Genomic DNA, 13,917 nt, shown 5'->3' on the forward strand with positions numbered 1-13,917 from the left:
CAACCGACCGTTGTTCACACCTTTTTTCGCGGATATGCAACGATGATCTTTCTAAGTCTTCTGACTTACCTAGGGGGTTTACTTGGGTTTGCCTTTATCACGTTGAGTTTGGGTGAGTTCGTGTCGCCAAGTTGCCGTGGAACATGCATTTCATTTATTTGCGTGATGTGACGGCCAGCCTGTGGATTGTATTACCTGGCAGAATTAGTCGAGGTACGCATTGGATCTTGTCAAAAGCGGGTATACCTGCTGGTCTAATGAATTTGCAGGAACACACAGTCTTGACAAAGCGGGTCATCAAATATGCGACAATAGTGCGTAGTTGATCACGCCGTCCGGGCCGCCATGTTGAACTCACAAAGACCATTGTACAGGCAACGATGGCAGCACACGTTCTGCTATGGCTAGTAGACGGCCTCCCATTTCTCCGAATACTCTTTTCGCTGTCTTGTCACCTCTGGTACAGCCAACTCCTGCGAACTTTCCCAACCATTGAGCTGTCAAGTGTCGCGTTCGTTCTCAGTTGCGGTATGATTGACTACCCCGAGGCAGAAACGAGATACTGGATGGTCGGCACTTACATGACCAATGTCTCACTTTAGTTCTCGTAATCGTTGATCATTTTGTGTGGTTCTTTTATTTCACGGATCACTACCACACTTTCATGGAAATAGCAACGTTCTTTGGACTTATTGTGTGGTTGATTCCGTTCATGTACTTTATTTCGTTGAGTGCCAATGAATATACACTACCGGCCTTTGGTAAGTTCGGATGCATACCTGGTCCTTACGAAAGCGAACTTCTCACCATGCTTGCACAGACACTGCCGCACGGGAAACACCACAGAGAAAAAAGACAAATCTGGTGAAGACTATCGCTAGTTATTTGGGAGTCATCAAGGGAACCGTCCTTCCAGACGCAAATTCTCGTAAGCCTTTCTAGGTCGATTTGCACTTCTGGTGGAGGGTGGAGTTTATCTGTTTTTAGCCTGCTATATAGCAATAATTTATAGTATCCAATTTACTGGCACTGAAGATCCACAAGAAACTTTCTATTACCGGTCCCCATCAGATTGGCGCAAGTGGCCCCATCAAGCAGATACCCGCATATAAACCAAAATTACAATGACACTGAACAATGAAAATGAATTATGCACATCATAGGAAACAGTAGGTCCTCAGTTTGACGACAGAGGGTTGGTAAATTTCCGGTACGATCCCGGTCCGGTCCAGTGGCCCTTCACCATTCCGTGCCAGTAGATCGCAGGGATTACCTATAAAATGATGAAAATTCATGTTGGTAAAGTCCTCGTCGCGGTGCGCCAAGGTCAGACCAAGAACTTACGTCAGACGTGAGATAGTATGAAAATGCGGATTCCTTGCCCTGGTTGAACGGGAAGGTCTAGATGACAATATTAGCACTGGACTGCTGGCTGTGGGGCTGACCCATATGGTTGACCTACCTCTTGAGGTTGGCCTGTGTATCCAGAGAACTCGGCCAGGATGAGCTTGCCACGTCCAGTAATTAGTGGGCAGCTAGTGTATCCACCATATGTGCTTGGCGTTTCTTTCGCGGCCTTGATAGTGCTAAGAAGATTGTGACTGGTCACAGCAGATTGGGCAGCGGCAGCAGCAGCCGTCTTTGATGTTGGAAGACTACTAGAGTCACCAAGAGCGAAAATGTTGGAGTACTTATTGTGCTGCGTTGTTTCCTTGTTCACGTCGACCCATCCGTCAGCATTGGCGAGGCCGCTCTCCTTGATGAACTTAGGAGCACTCATGGGTGGAGTCACGTGCAGAAGGTCATACTTGATGGTCTTCTCCCCTCCTTGAGGACCCAGGTTCTTGAACACGGCCTCCTTACGGTCTGGACGAATCTCAGCAAGATTGGAGAGGAGATTCACATCGATGTTACGACTTTGGCAGACCTTTGTCAATTCGGCCGCATACTTGTCAATGGCAAAGATTTTCCCCATCCCGGTATGGAACTGGACATTCGTCTTATCCCGGATTCCGTTCTGTCTAAAAATCTCTTCGGCAAGATAAGCGATCTTTTGAGGGGCCCCCGCACATTTGATGGGCGTGGCAGGTTGAGTAAATATGGCGTTTCCTCCTTTAAACGCGCGAATGAACTCGTTCGTCTTCTCCACAGATTCCGCAGAGTAGTTGCTAGTGACACCATCTTTTCCCAGCGTTTCTTGCAGTCCAGGGATTTTGTCCCAGTCCACATTGATACCCGATGCAACAACTAGGAAATCGTACTTGATTTCCTTTCCGTCGGTCAGCACGACCTTGTTTTCTGGATCAATCTTTGTCACACGCTTTTGAAGCAACTCGGCCTACAAGTACGCGATGGTAAGGATCTGTCACATTGTTCACCGTGTACACTCTGCAGCAGACTAACCTCCTCGGGCACCAACTCGCTCATGGGCTTCTCACTGTCACTGAAAGGTTTCAAGCCCGCTCCAACAAATGTCCATAGAGGTTGATAGTAGTGCTTCGCGCTGGGATCCACAACAAGAATGTCCTTCTTTCCTTTGAACAAAGGATCCCGCGCCAACTGAGCCGTCACGGCCATACCAGCTGAGCCACCACCGACAACAACAACCTATACAGCCGGTGATAAGAGTATTGCACAAACAAGCAAAGCCAACCGAGTGAGCGACATGTGTGTGTCGCTGATCTATACCTTATATTTGTCAGCAGGGTTCGCAGAAGCTACGGTTGCAAACCCTCGGAGTGCTGACCGTGAAAGAGGACGAGAGAGTGAGGAAAGCATGTTGACGACTCCAGATATCTTCTTTGATGATATAACAAAAGCAAGGCTACTCTGTAGATCGCAAAGATCTCTCCTTGAGCAAATGGGATGGCAGAAACAAGGACGTCCTCGGCGGCGGGCTGCTGAGGAAGAATGCTCAATGGATTGGCTCGAAATGGCGCGATACAGGTGGCGCAGCCGATCGCCTCGGTGGCACAGTCGTAAAAGCCATGTTGGTGACAAACGCGGACATTTGGCGAAAGACTTTAGCCATGGCGTCGAGGCGATTGAACGATGCGGTCCATGACGGCGAACGACGACGAGACGTGGGCGAACTGGCAGGGGGGTCTGGTACCCGAATTGAAAGAAAAGGCGACGTTCAAGGACCTGGTCTTCCCTGGGTGTCATGATGCGGGCGCGTATGGTTCTGCCGACCTTGTGCACACAAGTGAAAATAAACCCATTCCAATCCTGCTTCCATACTTCCGCTGGCTTCCCGGAATAAGGGATTTGGTTGAAGGAATGACAAGGATGCAAGAAACGGACATTAGGACCCAGCTACTTCACGGCAGTCGATATTTTGACCTGCGCTTTGCTCGACCGAATGGCCTGAACGAACTGCACGTCGCCCATGCGGTCGCATATCAATCTGCAGTGGCCGTCCTCGAGCAAATTCAAACCTTTTTGGAGGGGCATCCTACCGAGATATTGATTTTACTGCTGCGAAATGCATATACGCAAAACACTGACACAGCGGAAATTGCAAGGCTCGTGCTAAGCTACGTCAAGCCATATGTTCATCGTAACCTGGCGCAACACAAAACCTATGCCAGTGTATCGGAGATGATTGCCAAGAACGAGCGAGTCATTTTGGTATACGAGGGAGCTCGTGCTGAGGATGACACTATCCGCAACAGCGATTGGTGGTGGCAAGCTGAGAAGCTCTTCTCTTGGACCTGGATCGTCAACAATGGTGATTGGAAGGAAAGGACGGACTGGATGGTCGAACACTGTCGGAGATGGAAGTCAGAATTTGGGAGCTGGGATGCTGCTCGACATAACGATCCGCACACACCTAAAAAGATGCTCATTTGGTCACACGAAATATCCCTCAACGGGGGAGTGGCGGTACGGAATCATTTGAGGCAACGGTGGTTTGGCCGTCCCAACCCCGCCGACCCCAGCCAAATGACATTCCGTCAGCATGCAGCTCAATACAATCAACTTTTCCGTGGTCACTTTTTGGAGACGAGTCCTTTCATTCCCCCAGATCTGCGTGACGACATTGGAATCGTACACGTGGACTTTGAGTGGGAGGTATATCGGCAAGTAATGGAGTATACGATAAAGACCATGGCAGCAAGGTTTTTAGAAATACGAAAGAGGTCAGGCCCGGTGTATGGATAGCGTCTCGCACACAGTCTTGCCTCTCTTTTTTTAACTGTCACAGTACATATCACAACGCTACTCTAAGCAACCGCTTCCTTATTAGACAACTTTCATGTTGTGTGCTCCTGCCAGAACGTTTTCTGTTACCAATATTTGTATTGGAAGATGTACGAGTGTTTTCGACATTAAACATTATACCAACGTTTTCTGTTACCAATATTTGTATTGGAAGATGTACGAGTGTTTTCGACATTAAACATTATACAAAAAAGCCAAGTATGTACAACATTTGCCATCGCCAAAGCACAACCGCTCGCGGTGCATGCTACAGGGAAAGGCGGAGGACTCTTCATTCAGGCAGGTCTAGAATATCCCGAAGAGCCTCATCCAAACCATATTCTGCCGCTAGCTCTCGGGCACGGTAGAGGGGAATCCTGGTAAATAAAGGTTACCACCAGGCTCTACTGTAACTGGTACTACCCAGCATTCACCGATAACGTGCGACCATCAACTTACCAAGTGCCTTGGTACTTCCCATATCCCCCTTGAATCTTTTCATGTTCACCCTGATGTATCTCTCGCTCGAGAACCTTTGTTCGTCGACTCTTTTCCATCCCAGCAGCTTTGAGGATATGTGTGGCATTCATCCACGAGTCATGCCGACGTCTCATTACACCAACGCCGTTTGGTGATGCCATTTCATATACAGGCACGTTTGAGTATGTCGCTTCGTATAAGCCTTTGCGGGCGGGGACTGGCATCCTTGGCGGAAGTGAAGGTGTAGGGCGCTTCGCTGGTGTTCCCATATGGCTGGAATTGTTTCGACGAAGAGCCGGTATGGGGAAGTTTGACGGACGGAAAACAGGGACGTTCACAGGAGGCTGTGCTTGCATGGAGTAGTAGTGCAATTGTTGCTGGTGCATGAGATGCTGCGGTGGCATCATGTACGAGGACGTCGGAGCTTGAGGTAGTATGTTTTGGAGAGTAGAGGCGGTTGATGAAGGTGACGCAGCCGGAGGTGTGTAGTACTCTGGGGCCGGTGGTGCAGGCTGTGGTACGTGCGCTTGATGTTGTTGTACATAAACGGGTTTATAGTGAGGCATGGGACCAAGAGCATATCTGGGGTCTTCCCATGGTTGGTAAGGTGGACCCACTGGAGGGACTAGCGCCGTCGGATAGGAGGGCGGAGGAGGGGGAGGAGGTGTAGGAAGCACCAATTCAGCCGGGTCGACAGCGTCTTCCGCGTCGTCCTTTAGGCTCGCCAAAAAGTTTGGTTCATACAGTGAAGTCGACATGCTTGCAAAAACTTCCGCGTGTCCTCTGCGCGGAAAACCAGGAATGAAAATGGTATCCGTTTAAAAAAAAATGCAAAATGCCAATGTCCAAAACGAACAATGAGCCCAAGGGCAAAAGGAAGAAGCGGGAAAAGGTTGCTTAAAACGGACGCAACTTTTTCTGAATGGGCTGCGACTGTGCCACTACTGTGCCATTGTTGGAACGGCACAGTCATGTATTGTCTCAAATCCAGGAACTGCTTCTGGTGGGCTTTCTGTGGGTTGGGTGGTTGTGTGTGTGCGTGTTGGTGGGGTTTTGCGATGAACAGGAGACTTGAACCATATCGGGATGCACCACGGGAACGGATTGTTCACAGCGCTCGACACAGACCGGAAAGGTATGCGCTTCTCTGATGTAGGGAGCATTGGCAGAATGTCCTTGACGCCTTTGTCCGTTTTCAGTCAGTACGGACAGCGACCGGCGATAGAACGGCCATTTGAGTATGAGGAGGACGACCTGCAGAGACGACATCGCCGCTCCCTCCCAAACGAATCGCACCTGAGGGATGGAGCTCTTGAAAGGCCTTTGGCTCACCGTGAGTCGGAACCTGGTAGACTCGACGTGGACTATGCGAGATCGTTTAGCGAGGGAAGAATGGGCGACGTTAGCAGATATGGTGCACCAGTAGGACGCAATGACGTCGAGTTTGGAAGAAGTAATGATCGTACTGTTCCCGCAACGTTTCGGGAAGGAGGAGAACGTGAATTTACAACGCCCGTCGCTCCAAGTGCCCATCCAAGAGAGCATGATTCCGGTTATTCGCGTGGATACCCATCATCCTCTTACAGGGACCCACGGGACATGGAACATGGAAGAGAGCCCTATAGATACCGAGAGCCAGTTGGGGGGACTCTTTTGCGTGACACACGAGATGTGAGAATGTTTCCCTCGAAAAGGCCATCTTTGGAGTTGAAGCCAAGGGAATTTCCTGTGGGGCATCCAGAGAGAGAGGTATGTTCGGAAAATTATGTTTTTTAAGAAGCAATGTGATTGACGATCTTCTTAGAGCCGTTATCGAGACTATCCCCAACCATTTCCAGATGCACGGACGCGCCCAGCACCTTCCGATGTCATAAATCCCTTTCGAGAATATCCACACCCGTGGGACAGAGCAGAAATTCCTGAAGACGTTCGTGGCTGGTCCAGAAATGAGGCTCAGGATTTGGAACGACATGAACTGTGGGATGATTACCGAGGGGACAAGTTTGGTGGATATCGGTCGATGGCTGATCCTCCTGAACGTGGACGAGATATTCGACCCGATGTAGAACGAGAAAGGGAGGCCGCGTTTCGTGGGTACGTGTGAGTCCTTCAAAATTAACACGATATCAGACCAGCCGACTCAAAATGCTCTATAGATACAGCCGAGAGCGAGTTCAAAGTCACCGTTTCCAAAGTCATCCTGCTTCAATTCGAGAAGCACACAATGATCCACTGAACTCTGAATTAGACAAGCATCTTCCTATGACGCCAAATGCTAATTACCGATCTGGCACTGATTTTCGCTCAGTGCGACCAAGTCCCTATCAACCTCGAACAGAAACTACCGTGTCGCCGGGCAGTGCGCATGATATATGGCAGCCAACTGAACGTCCTCCCTTTACGTCAAGAGGGTCAAGTGATCGTTCACAGGAAGGGTCCTTACGGGGTGAGGTTGGCTTTAGGGCTGGATTTGGCGGACCACCTCCCAAGGTCTACGATCCTTCACCTGAAAAGTCGGACGACAAAACGGCCCCGGTGTTGACATCACCACATCCTGCCAATCCAGCATGGCAGAAACCTACAAGCGAAAACAGGTTCAGTTACTTCTCGCGAGATGTACCAGAGTTGCCCCTAGACCGCGCACAACCCAGGCGGGCTGACAAAGGAGTGGAACAAAATGAGGAGGAAGAGGCGTCACTTCCGAGAGATCGCCATGCGGTTGAAGAAACGGCCTCGTCCGTTATCACACCTGACACGCCGTCGGCGACCAGGAAGGCAAGTCTCAACGAAAGTAGCCAGAGTTTGGAACGATTAGCAAGACTTGAGGATGAAATTGCAGAGTACAAAGAGCTATTGGCGTTAGTGAAGGAGCAAGCCGGCACAAAGCGAGATGACAACGTTGCGGGACCGAATATCAAGACTGAAAATGATGATGAGCCCGCGTGGGAAAGCGATACACATCAAAGGTCGGGTAGTCCCGCAGCTAATGAAGATGGAATGGACGTTGATTTTTCGGTAGAAGAGAATGATGGGGAATCAGGGAGTGACGGTGATGTAGGGGAAAGGGATACCGACAAGGAGTTGCAACTATGGGAGAGGATTACGAGAAAGAATCGAAGAAGAGCACGGCAGGTTCGGAAAAACATGTGCAAAAGGACAGATGCAAAGGTTTTCTATCTTCCGATCAAAGGCCTGTATACTGAACCATGCGACTACAATTTCTACCTACCGAACACGGAGATACACGCAACTATACGGGCACTTGTTTCACAGAAAATCTGCCATAGATTCTCGCAAAATGGAGAAAAGCGAGCGTCGTTACGGCAGGAATACAAGGAGCGACTTGGAGAGTGGCGTCGAACATCAGAACTAATCGAACAGGACGAGGCTAGAAAGAAGAGAAAACTCGGAAAGACTGGAGGAACCGTGCTAGGGAATACATCGACGACTGTCACATTCGCTGCAACTAGTTCCGGATCTAATGCTGGAGGACTTTATACCAGAGGATCTCGCCGCACCGCAACTTTCACATCCGATACTGTTAGGACCGAAGCAGAATTTCAATACGCGCTTGCGCTTCTTGGCAATGTTGATGACGATCCTACGGATCATGACCCAGCGAGATCCGCCGTAGAACCACCTATGGTTATGGATCCTCTCCAACGAAAGCTCCTTTGTTTTCGAAATTACAATGATCTAGTGTACGACCCTGTGAGGGATTTGGAGCGCTACAATGCAAGGTTGACAATGACGTGGACGGACACGGAGCAGCGGATTTTCAAAGAAAAGATATTGCAATATGGCAAGAACTTTCATTCTATATCCACCCATTTGCCGCACAAAACTCCTCGACAATGTGTCGACTACTATTACCGCGAAAAGAATCACCTTAATCTCAAGCATGCTATAAAGCGGGCAATGAGTCGAGCAAAGCGTCGAGCGGCTGCTGCCCGAAAAGCTGGGAAAGAGATTGGCACAGAAGGGCCATCTTACCTATTACTCCCAACCGGTGCCGCTTCCGCTAAGGATTCACCAACGTCGGCTGGTGGTCGACGAGGAGCAGGTCGGCCAAAGGAAGCTCCGCCTGGTAGGGTCGTAAAGATGGCGGACGAAACTACAGGGGATAATGGGCGCCGAGGCTCACGCAGTCGAATAAGGGTGGATGGGCAAGAAATACCTGGGGATCAGTCGGACATTGAAGACGCCAGTAAACGGAGAAAGGGACCGCCATCAACGAAAGTGATGCACAGTGGTGAAGTCACTGAGCTTGGTTCTGGTCGCGCATTCGAGAAAAGCAGAAAAGAGGTTGTTTTTGAAATTACCCCTGATGCAGGCAAATATGATACGCCTGATGTGACCAGAACTCCCGCAACGACGCACCACAAGACCAAGGCACGCACTGTCCCCGCTGCTGACTTGGAGTTACCAGATGTGATAGAGGGGGATGACAGCACGACTGAGCGAGGTGTTGAAGATTTCGGTGAAGCCAGTCCATATGGATCGCTGGACTCACCGATGCCATCGCCGCGGACGGCTCTCAAGGGTTTAGCTCAAAGTGAAGACGTAGCCCTCTCGGACATGAAACAGCGAAAACGCCATGGTCGACGAAGAGAGACTGAAGACACTGTCAAAAGCAGCTCTGGAGATTTGTTGGATGCGGACGTGGTTGACGTAGGCCGTTCGTCCCCGCAACCAAAGCGAACCATATCGTACTGGAATAGTGAAGAAACAGTGGCCTTCAAGGATGCATATAAGGAGTATGGTACCAATTGGGAGCTGGTTGCGCGCCATGTTGGAAGCAAATCCGCCAAACAAGCACAGAACTATTACAAGAAGAATCAACTTGAACTGGATAGGCTTCTGGAGGAGACTCGCGCCCGATCTGTGGACGCGTTCAGAGTTGATGAACTGGGCTCTCGCTCTTATTTCACCGCTCGCCATCGGTTGCTGCATGAAAGTGCACAGCGAGGCTCTCCGGCAATCTTGGACCTGTCGCCACCTTCGTTCCAGAGAGTAGCTGATATGCTGTCATTGGACGATTCCAGTGAAGAGGCACAGGAGCCAGTTATCCGAAGAACAAAGACAGGAGGTCTACTCGATGCTGTGCCAAAAACCACAAATGTGCATGTGAAGACCAGCGGTTCGATGGACAACATTGACGAGGTTGCAGCCCAATTGGACATTAAAGCCGAGGTTATGCTTCAATCCATGTCGCTCCCAGATCACTTACCTCTAGCACCAGTGTACTATCATCCCTCGCTTACTCGAGAAAACCGCCCTCATCCTCAACAAGCTGCTGCCGCTGCTGCCGCGCAACGTGTCGCCAAAGCCGTGCAGCACAGCGTACATCCGTACGTTGAAAATTTTGTGCGCATGCAAAGACAGCAAGGCCCGCCTACATCCCCATCATCGAATACACATAGTGTGCCGGTACCTCAAGCAACGACTCCTGGGTCCCAACTCGGGAACATTGGCAACATTGCAATTACACGGTTTTTGAGGCCCTTTGCTAGTGAATAACATCCTATAGAGGTCGTTCTCTTTGTATTTTACTTGTTTAATTTTTTTTCCTTTTGTTGTTTATACTTTTTGGAATATGTGTAAATTTAAATAACGAAATGATCACCATAAGTCCAACTTGTGTGAAAACATTGAAACCGTTTTGGTAAATGAAACGCGGTTCGATAATCCGCAATATGTCCAAAAAAGGCAAAGTTGCCGCATAACGGATCAGGAGTGACGGGCGGACTGGCGTTTCATTTTTTTGGTCAGAAAGGCGGAGGCTCCTTTTGAAGGCTTTTCTCCCAAAGGGCCAAAAAAACGAGGCTGGTGCTTGTTGGTGGTTTGAAATTCCTTCTTTTTTGTGCTTTTGACTTTAATCTTTCGAGACCACCTTCCCGCCTCCTTCAAGTCAAGTCTCTACGTTCCCGTCCACTTTCATTTCGTCAACTGCATCCAATGTCGCGCGACCGCACGCAAGATCTCCGTCGCCCTACCAACAATGCTCCCCGCTACCCGTCGCCCGCAATGACGCAAACTCGCCCCGGTGGTTCATACAGTTCTTACGGTGGGAACGGTGGTTACGGTGAGAGCGACATGGAGATGGGTCGCTACGCTTCGTCATACGGAGGAGGAGGTGGAAACTCGTATGGACGGTCAAACAGCGGGTCTCAGTTGGACAGTTTCTTTGCCGACGTGGAGCAGGTTCAAAAGGGGATTGAGCGTGTACGACAGAATGTCAGAACCATTGAGCAATTGCACCAGCGGGCTCTCCTTGCAACGAGTCCAGATGAACAAGCTCGTGAGTAAAGAGAGACTCTTAGTGGCTCTTGCGTGTGAAAAGTGTGTTGATTGTTTTTTTGTTGTTGTTTGGCGTTAGGTTACACTCGCCAAGTGGACGATGTGCAGGACGAAACAAGCGACCTCATTCAAAGTCTGCGTGCAACAGTGAAAAAGATGGCTGCCGGAACAAAGAATGCATCACAGGCAGATGCTGGTATCCGACAGCAACAGCAAGCAGGACTCGCCAAGCGACTCATGGAAGTAGCCCAAGAGTACCAGGACGTTCAAATGAAATCAAAACAAAAGTATCGGCAACGCATGGAGCGCGAAATCCGGATCGCCCGTCCTGACGCCACACCTGGAGAGATTGAACGAGCCCTGGACTCCAACACGGGCAGTGTCTTTTCTCAACAGCTCTTGTCTTCCCGTGTCGGTGCCCAAAGAGCTGCTCTTGCAGAAGTTCAGAACCGTCATGAAGAAATCCATCGTATCGAACAGAGTATCAACGAGCTCTTCACACTCTTTCAGGAAATGCAGGCCATGCTGGAGCAACAGCAGGAAACCATCAACGCGATTGAGACGCATGTTGAGAACACGCATGTGTATATCGAGGATGGAAATAAGGAAATGACGCAAGCCATCGTCCACAGAAAGAGCTCGAGAAAGACTGCCTGGTGGATATGCGCTTGCGTCCTGGTCTTGCTTATTATCGTCGCTGTTGTTGTGTATATCTATGTTGTGAAACCGGCGCTCGATGCAAAGAACGCTGCGCCAAAGTAAGGGAGCTCAAGGTTACCTTGCAGGAGTGTATATAGAACAACTCAAAAGGAAACTCATGTACATACGATGGCGTAGAGATAGACCGGTAACTGTGTCAGTTGTGGTTCTTGCTTATTTTTGTTTAGGTTTTTGGTGAGATGTTTGGGGCTTTGTTGCTGTGGAAGTGCCTGATAGGATTATCTGTTTTTCTTAACAAGATGTATATATAACTATAATTTTGGGTGATCCCGGAGACTGAATCTGCCTGTCATCAAAACGAAATTGTTATTGAAAACCTATCTATGCTAATTGCGCAATAATCTCCTGCAATTCCTCCTCCAGAAGAATTCGGTACCCTCCTGTGCCATCAGCGGAAATAGGCGTTACGACAGCGACTTGTACATTTGTCGCACTGAGTTTTTCCTCCATAACCTGCTTCAGAACTTTCAACGAAAGCACCTCAGCTTCTTTCAGTGTCATCGACTAACACGAAATTACATGAGTACCGATACAGATTACAGCATTACCACCGAGAATTACTACCTTGTGATACTGCTCTTGCAGCTCACCCTGAGCTCCTTCTGATCCTGAACCTATTGCTTTAGCGTCGTATCGCATGAATGTTCCAGAAGGGTCAGTGTGAAAGCTAAACCGCTATTAGCCTCGCAATCTTTGCAAACTCTTCGAACATGATGTCACTCACAGCTGTGGACCTTTCTCATCCACTCCCGCTATCAACAGTGCCACACCGAATGGTCGAGACTGATAGGGACGAACTGTTAGTTATAAGTCTCTTCATTCCAAGATACTTGCAACCACATACCATCAGTGCTTCCTCTGATGCCGCACTTTCACCGAACCGCAATGCCAAATCACACACAGCCTGTGTCACACTTTCCACCTTGATCCTCTCATTGTAAGTGAACCAATGGTTCTAAAGCACAATGGTCCGTCAGCAAATGAGAAACCAGGTTGTCTGTCCAGTTACAGGCTTAAAAGACCATCTTTCCCACCTGTGCCTCGACACGCGCATGATCGATCATCGTCCGGGAATCCGCCGTTAGGCCAGACATGGCACATCCTAGATGTTGATCAATTTCCATAATCTTTTCGATCGAGCTCGGTTCCAACAATGTTGAGGTCACTCTTTTCTCTACGGCCAGCACGACTCCCTCGGCGGTTTGAATGCCGACCGCGGTTGACCCCAACTATTCAGACTTTAGTAATGAGGTACCACAAGGAGGGAATATGAGCAGTTTACCTTGATGGCTTCGATCGCATATTCGACTTGGAACAAACGTCCCTCAGGACTAAAGGTGTTGACACCTCGATCGTATTCACTCCTAGAAGCCAATTGGTCAGAAATAAACAACCTGGGCGATATTTGCGATATCGGCTCAGACACCCTACCTTGTCAGAAACATGATGGGGAGGACTATTAAATGAAGGAAGCAGGGATGAGCAACAAGTAAAGCACGACGAGCTGTTGGGTACGGCTGAACGATGAGTGCGCGTGGTGATGATGTTTGTTGAGGCTCCCTAAGACGTGTCTAGTCGAGTGCGCGCGTTGGACGAGTCCACTTGTTGGCATAGCAACAACCCTGCTTCAAGTCTTCATTTTTGGGGCAATCCTTCCAAATGGCGAAACATCAAGCGTTCCGAAATTGTCCTGGAGGCGGCTTGCTTGCGTTTACCACTTAACCACTGTCAGATATCCACCTCCAAGACATGCAGGAATAGCTTCAATTGAGCAACACCGCCCCTAACAGGTGCGAGCCGGATTATCTTTATCTTGGTTCCGCGTATCGTGGGTATGGAGAGTCCTTGATGGCAACTCCTGCGAATATGAATGTAGCGCTGGGATGCGTCATGATCTTTTGCAACGATGGCTTTTCGCTACCCGTCGTTGCCCGTTGATTCCAGCTACAAATGTCGTAAGCCAAGAGTCCCCAACTGTCAGATTCTGGTTTGACCAATTATGTTCTCTGGCAAGCGATTATATATGCAATTCGCACTTGTATTCTCCTGCTCTTGCAATCGGCATCGCCACTAAACCAAGAATGGACATACGCTTTTACCAAATCTTATATTGCTTTGCATCGGTCGCTGTCCCCACGTAGGCTTGTCCCCAGTTACTAAGCACATAGGTTTCTGTATCATGTAATCGCGGCAGTTGGCTAGTCACCACGCCAT

The 13,917-nt window shown here is 49.3% G+C and overlaps 7 protein-coding genes across 7 annotated transcripts; 4 read left to right on the plus strand and 3 right to left on the minus strand.

Annotated features, from left to right (window-relative positions):
- The first annotated feature begins 8 nt into the window (after nt 1-8).
- SPPG_02207 (uncharacterized protein) lies at nt 9-1,136 on the plus strand. Its single transcript, XM_016750501.1, has 6 exons — nt 9-112; nt 179-213; nt 270-314; nt 375-528; nt 603-761; nt 821-1,136. The coding sequence occupies exons 1-6, from the start codon at nt 43-45 to the stop codon at nt 940-942; spliced, it is 585 nt and encodes a 194-aa protein (XP_016611183.1). The 5' UTR covers nt 9-42; the 3' UTR covers nt 943-1,136.
- On the minus strand, nt 1,037-2,889 carry SPPG_02208 (uncharacterized protein). Its single transcript, XM_016750502.1, has 5 exons — nt 2,689-2,889; nt 2,404-2,607; nt 1,463-2,338; nt 1,345-1,401; nt 1,037-1,273 (listed from the first exon to the last, which is right to left on the minus strand). Exons 1-5 carry the CDS (start codon nt 2,776-2,778, stop codon nt 1,178-1,180), a joined length of 1,323 nt encoding a protein of 440 aa, XP_016611184.1. The 5' UTR covers nt 2,779-2,889; the 3' UTR covers nt 1,037-1,177.
- Nucleotides 2,890-3,034: 145 nt separating this feature from the next.
- On the plus strand, nt 3,035-4,369 carry SPPG_02209 (uncharacterized protein). Its single transcript, XM_016750503.1, has one exon. It carries the CDS (start codon nt 3,052-3,054, stop codon nt 4,162-4,164), a length of 1,113 nt encoding a protein of 370 aa, XP_016611185.1. The 5' UTR covers nt 3,035-3,051; the 3' UTR covers nt 4,165-4,369.
- Nucleotides 4,321-5,565, minus strand: SPPG_02210 (uncharacterized protein). Its single transcript, XM_016750504.1, has 2 exons — nt 4,663-5,565; nt 4,321-4,580 (listed from the first exon to the last, which is right to left on the minus strand). The coding sequence occupies exons 1-2, from the start codon at nt 5,439-5,441 to the stop codon at nt 4,496-4,498; spliced, it is 864 nt and encodes a 287-aa protein (XP_016611186.1). The 5' UTR covers nt 5,442-5,565; the 3' UTR covers nt 4,321-4,495.
- Nucleotides 5,566-5,721: 156 nt separating this feature from the next.
- SPPG_02211 (uncharacterized protein) lies at nt 5,722-10,314 on the plus strand. Its single transcript, XM_016750505.1, has 4 exons — nt 5,722-5,818; nt 5,883-6,432; nt 6,488-6,777; nt 6,840-10,314. Exons 1-4 carry the CDS (start codon nt 5,742-5,744, stop codon nt 10,201-10,203), a joined length of 4,281 nt encoding a protein of 1,426 aa, XP_016611187.1. The 5' UTR covers nt 5,722-5,741; the 3' UTR covers nt 10,204-10,314.
- Nucleotides 10,315-10,468: 154 nt separating this feature from the next.
- On the plus strand, nt 10,469-12,020 carry SPPG_02212 (uncharacterized protein). Its single transcript, XM_016750506.1, has 2 exons — nt 10,469-10,984; nt 11,063-12,020. Exons 1-2 carry the CDS (start codon nt 10,642-10,644, stop codon nt 11,743-11,745), a joined length of 1,026 nt encoding a protein of 341 aa, XP_016611188.1. The 5' UTR covers nt 10,469-10,641; the 3' UTR covers nt 11,746-12,020.
- On the minus strand, nt 11,985-13,264 carry SPPG_02213 (proteasome subunit alpha type-5). Its single transcript, XM_016750507.1, has 7 exons — nt 13,135-13,264; nt 12,986-13,067; nt 12,738-12,932; nt 12,548-12,658; nt 12,428-12,486; nt 12,268-12,370; nt 11,985-12,207 (listed from the first exon to the last, which is right to left on the minus strand). Exons 1-7 carry the CDS (start codon nt 13,146-13,148, stop codon nt 12,025-12,027), a joined length of 747 nt encoding a protein of 248 aa, XP_016611189.1. The 5' UTR covers nt 13,149-13,264; the 3' UTR covers nt 11,985-12,024.
- Between the last annotated feature and the right edge of the window lie 653 nt (nt 13,265-13,917).

Source organism: Spizellomyces punctatus (assembly GCF_000182565.1).
Source record: "Spizellomyces punctatus DAOM BR117 chromosome Unknown supercont1.3, whole genome shotgun sequence".
Taxonomy (NCBI): Eukaryota; Fungi; Chytridiomycota; class Chytridiomycetes; order Spizellomycetales; family Spizellomycetaceae; genus Spizellomyces; species Spizellomyces punctatus.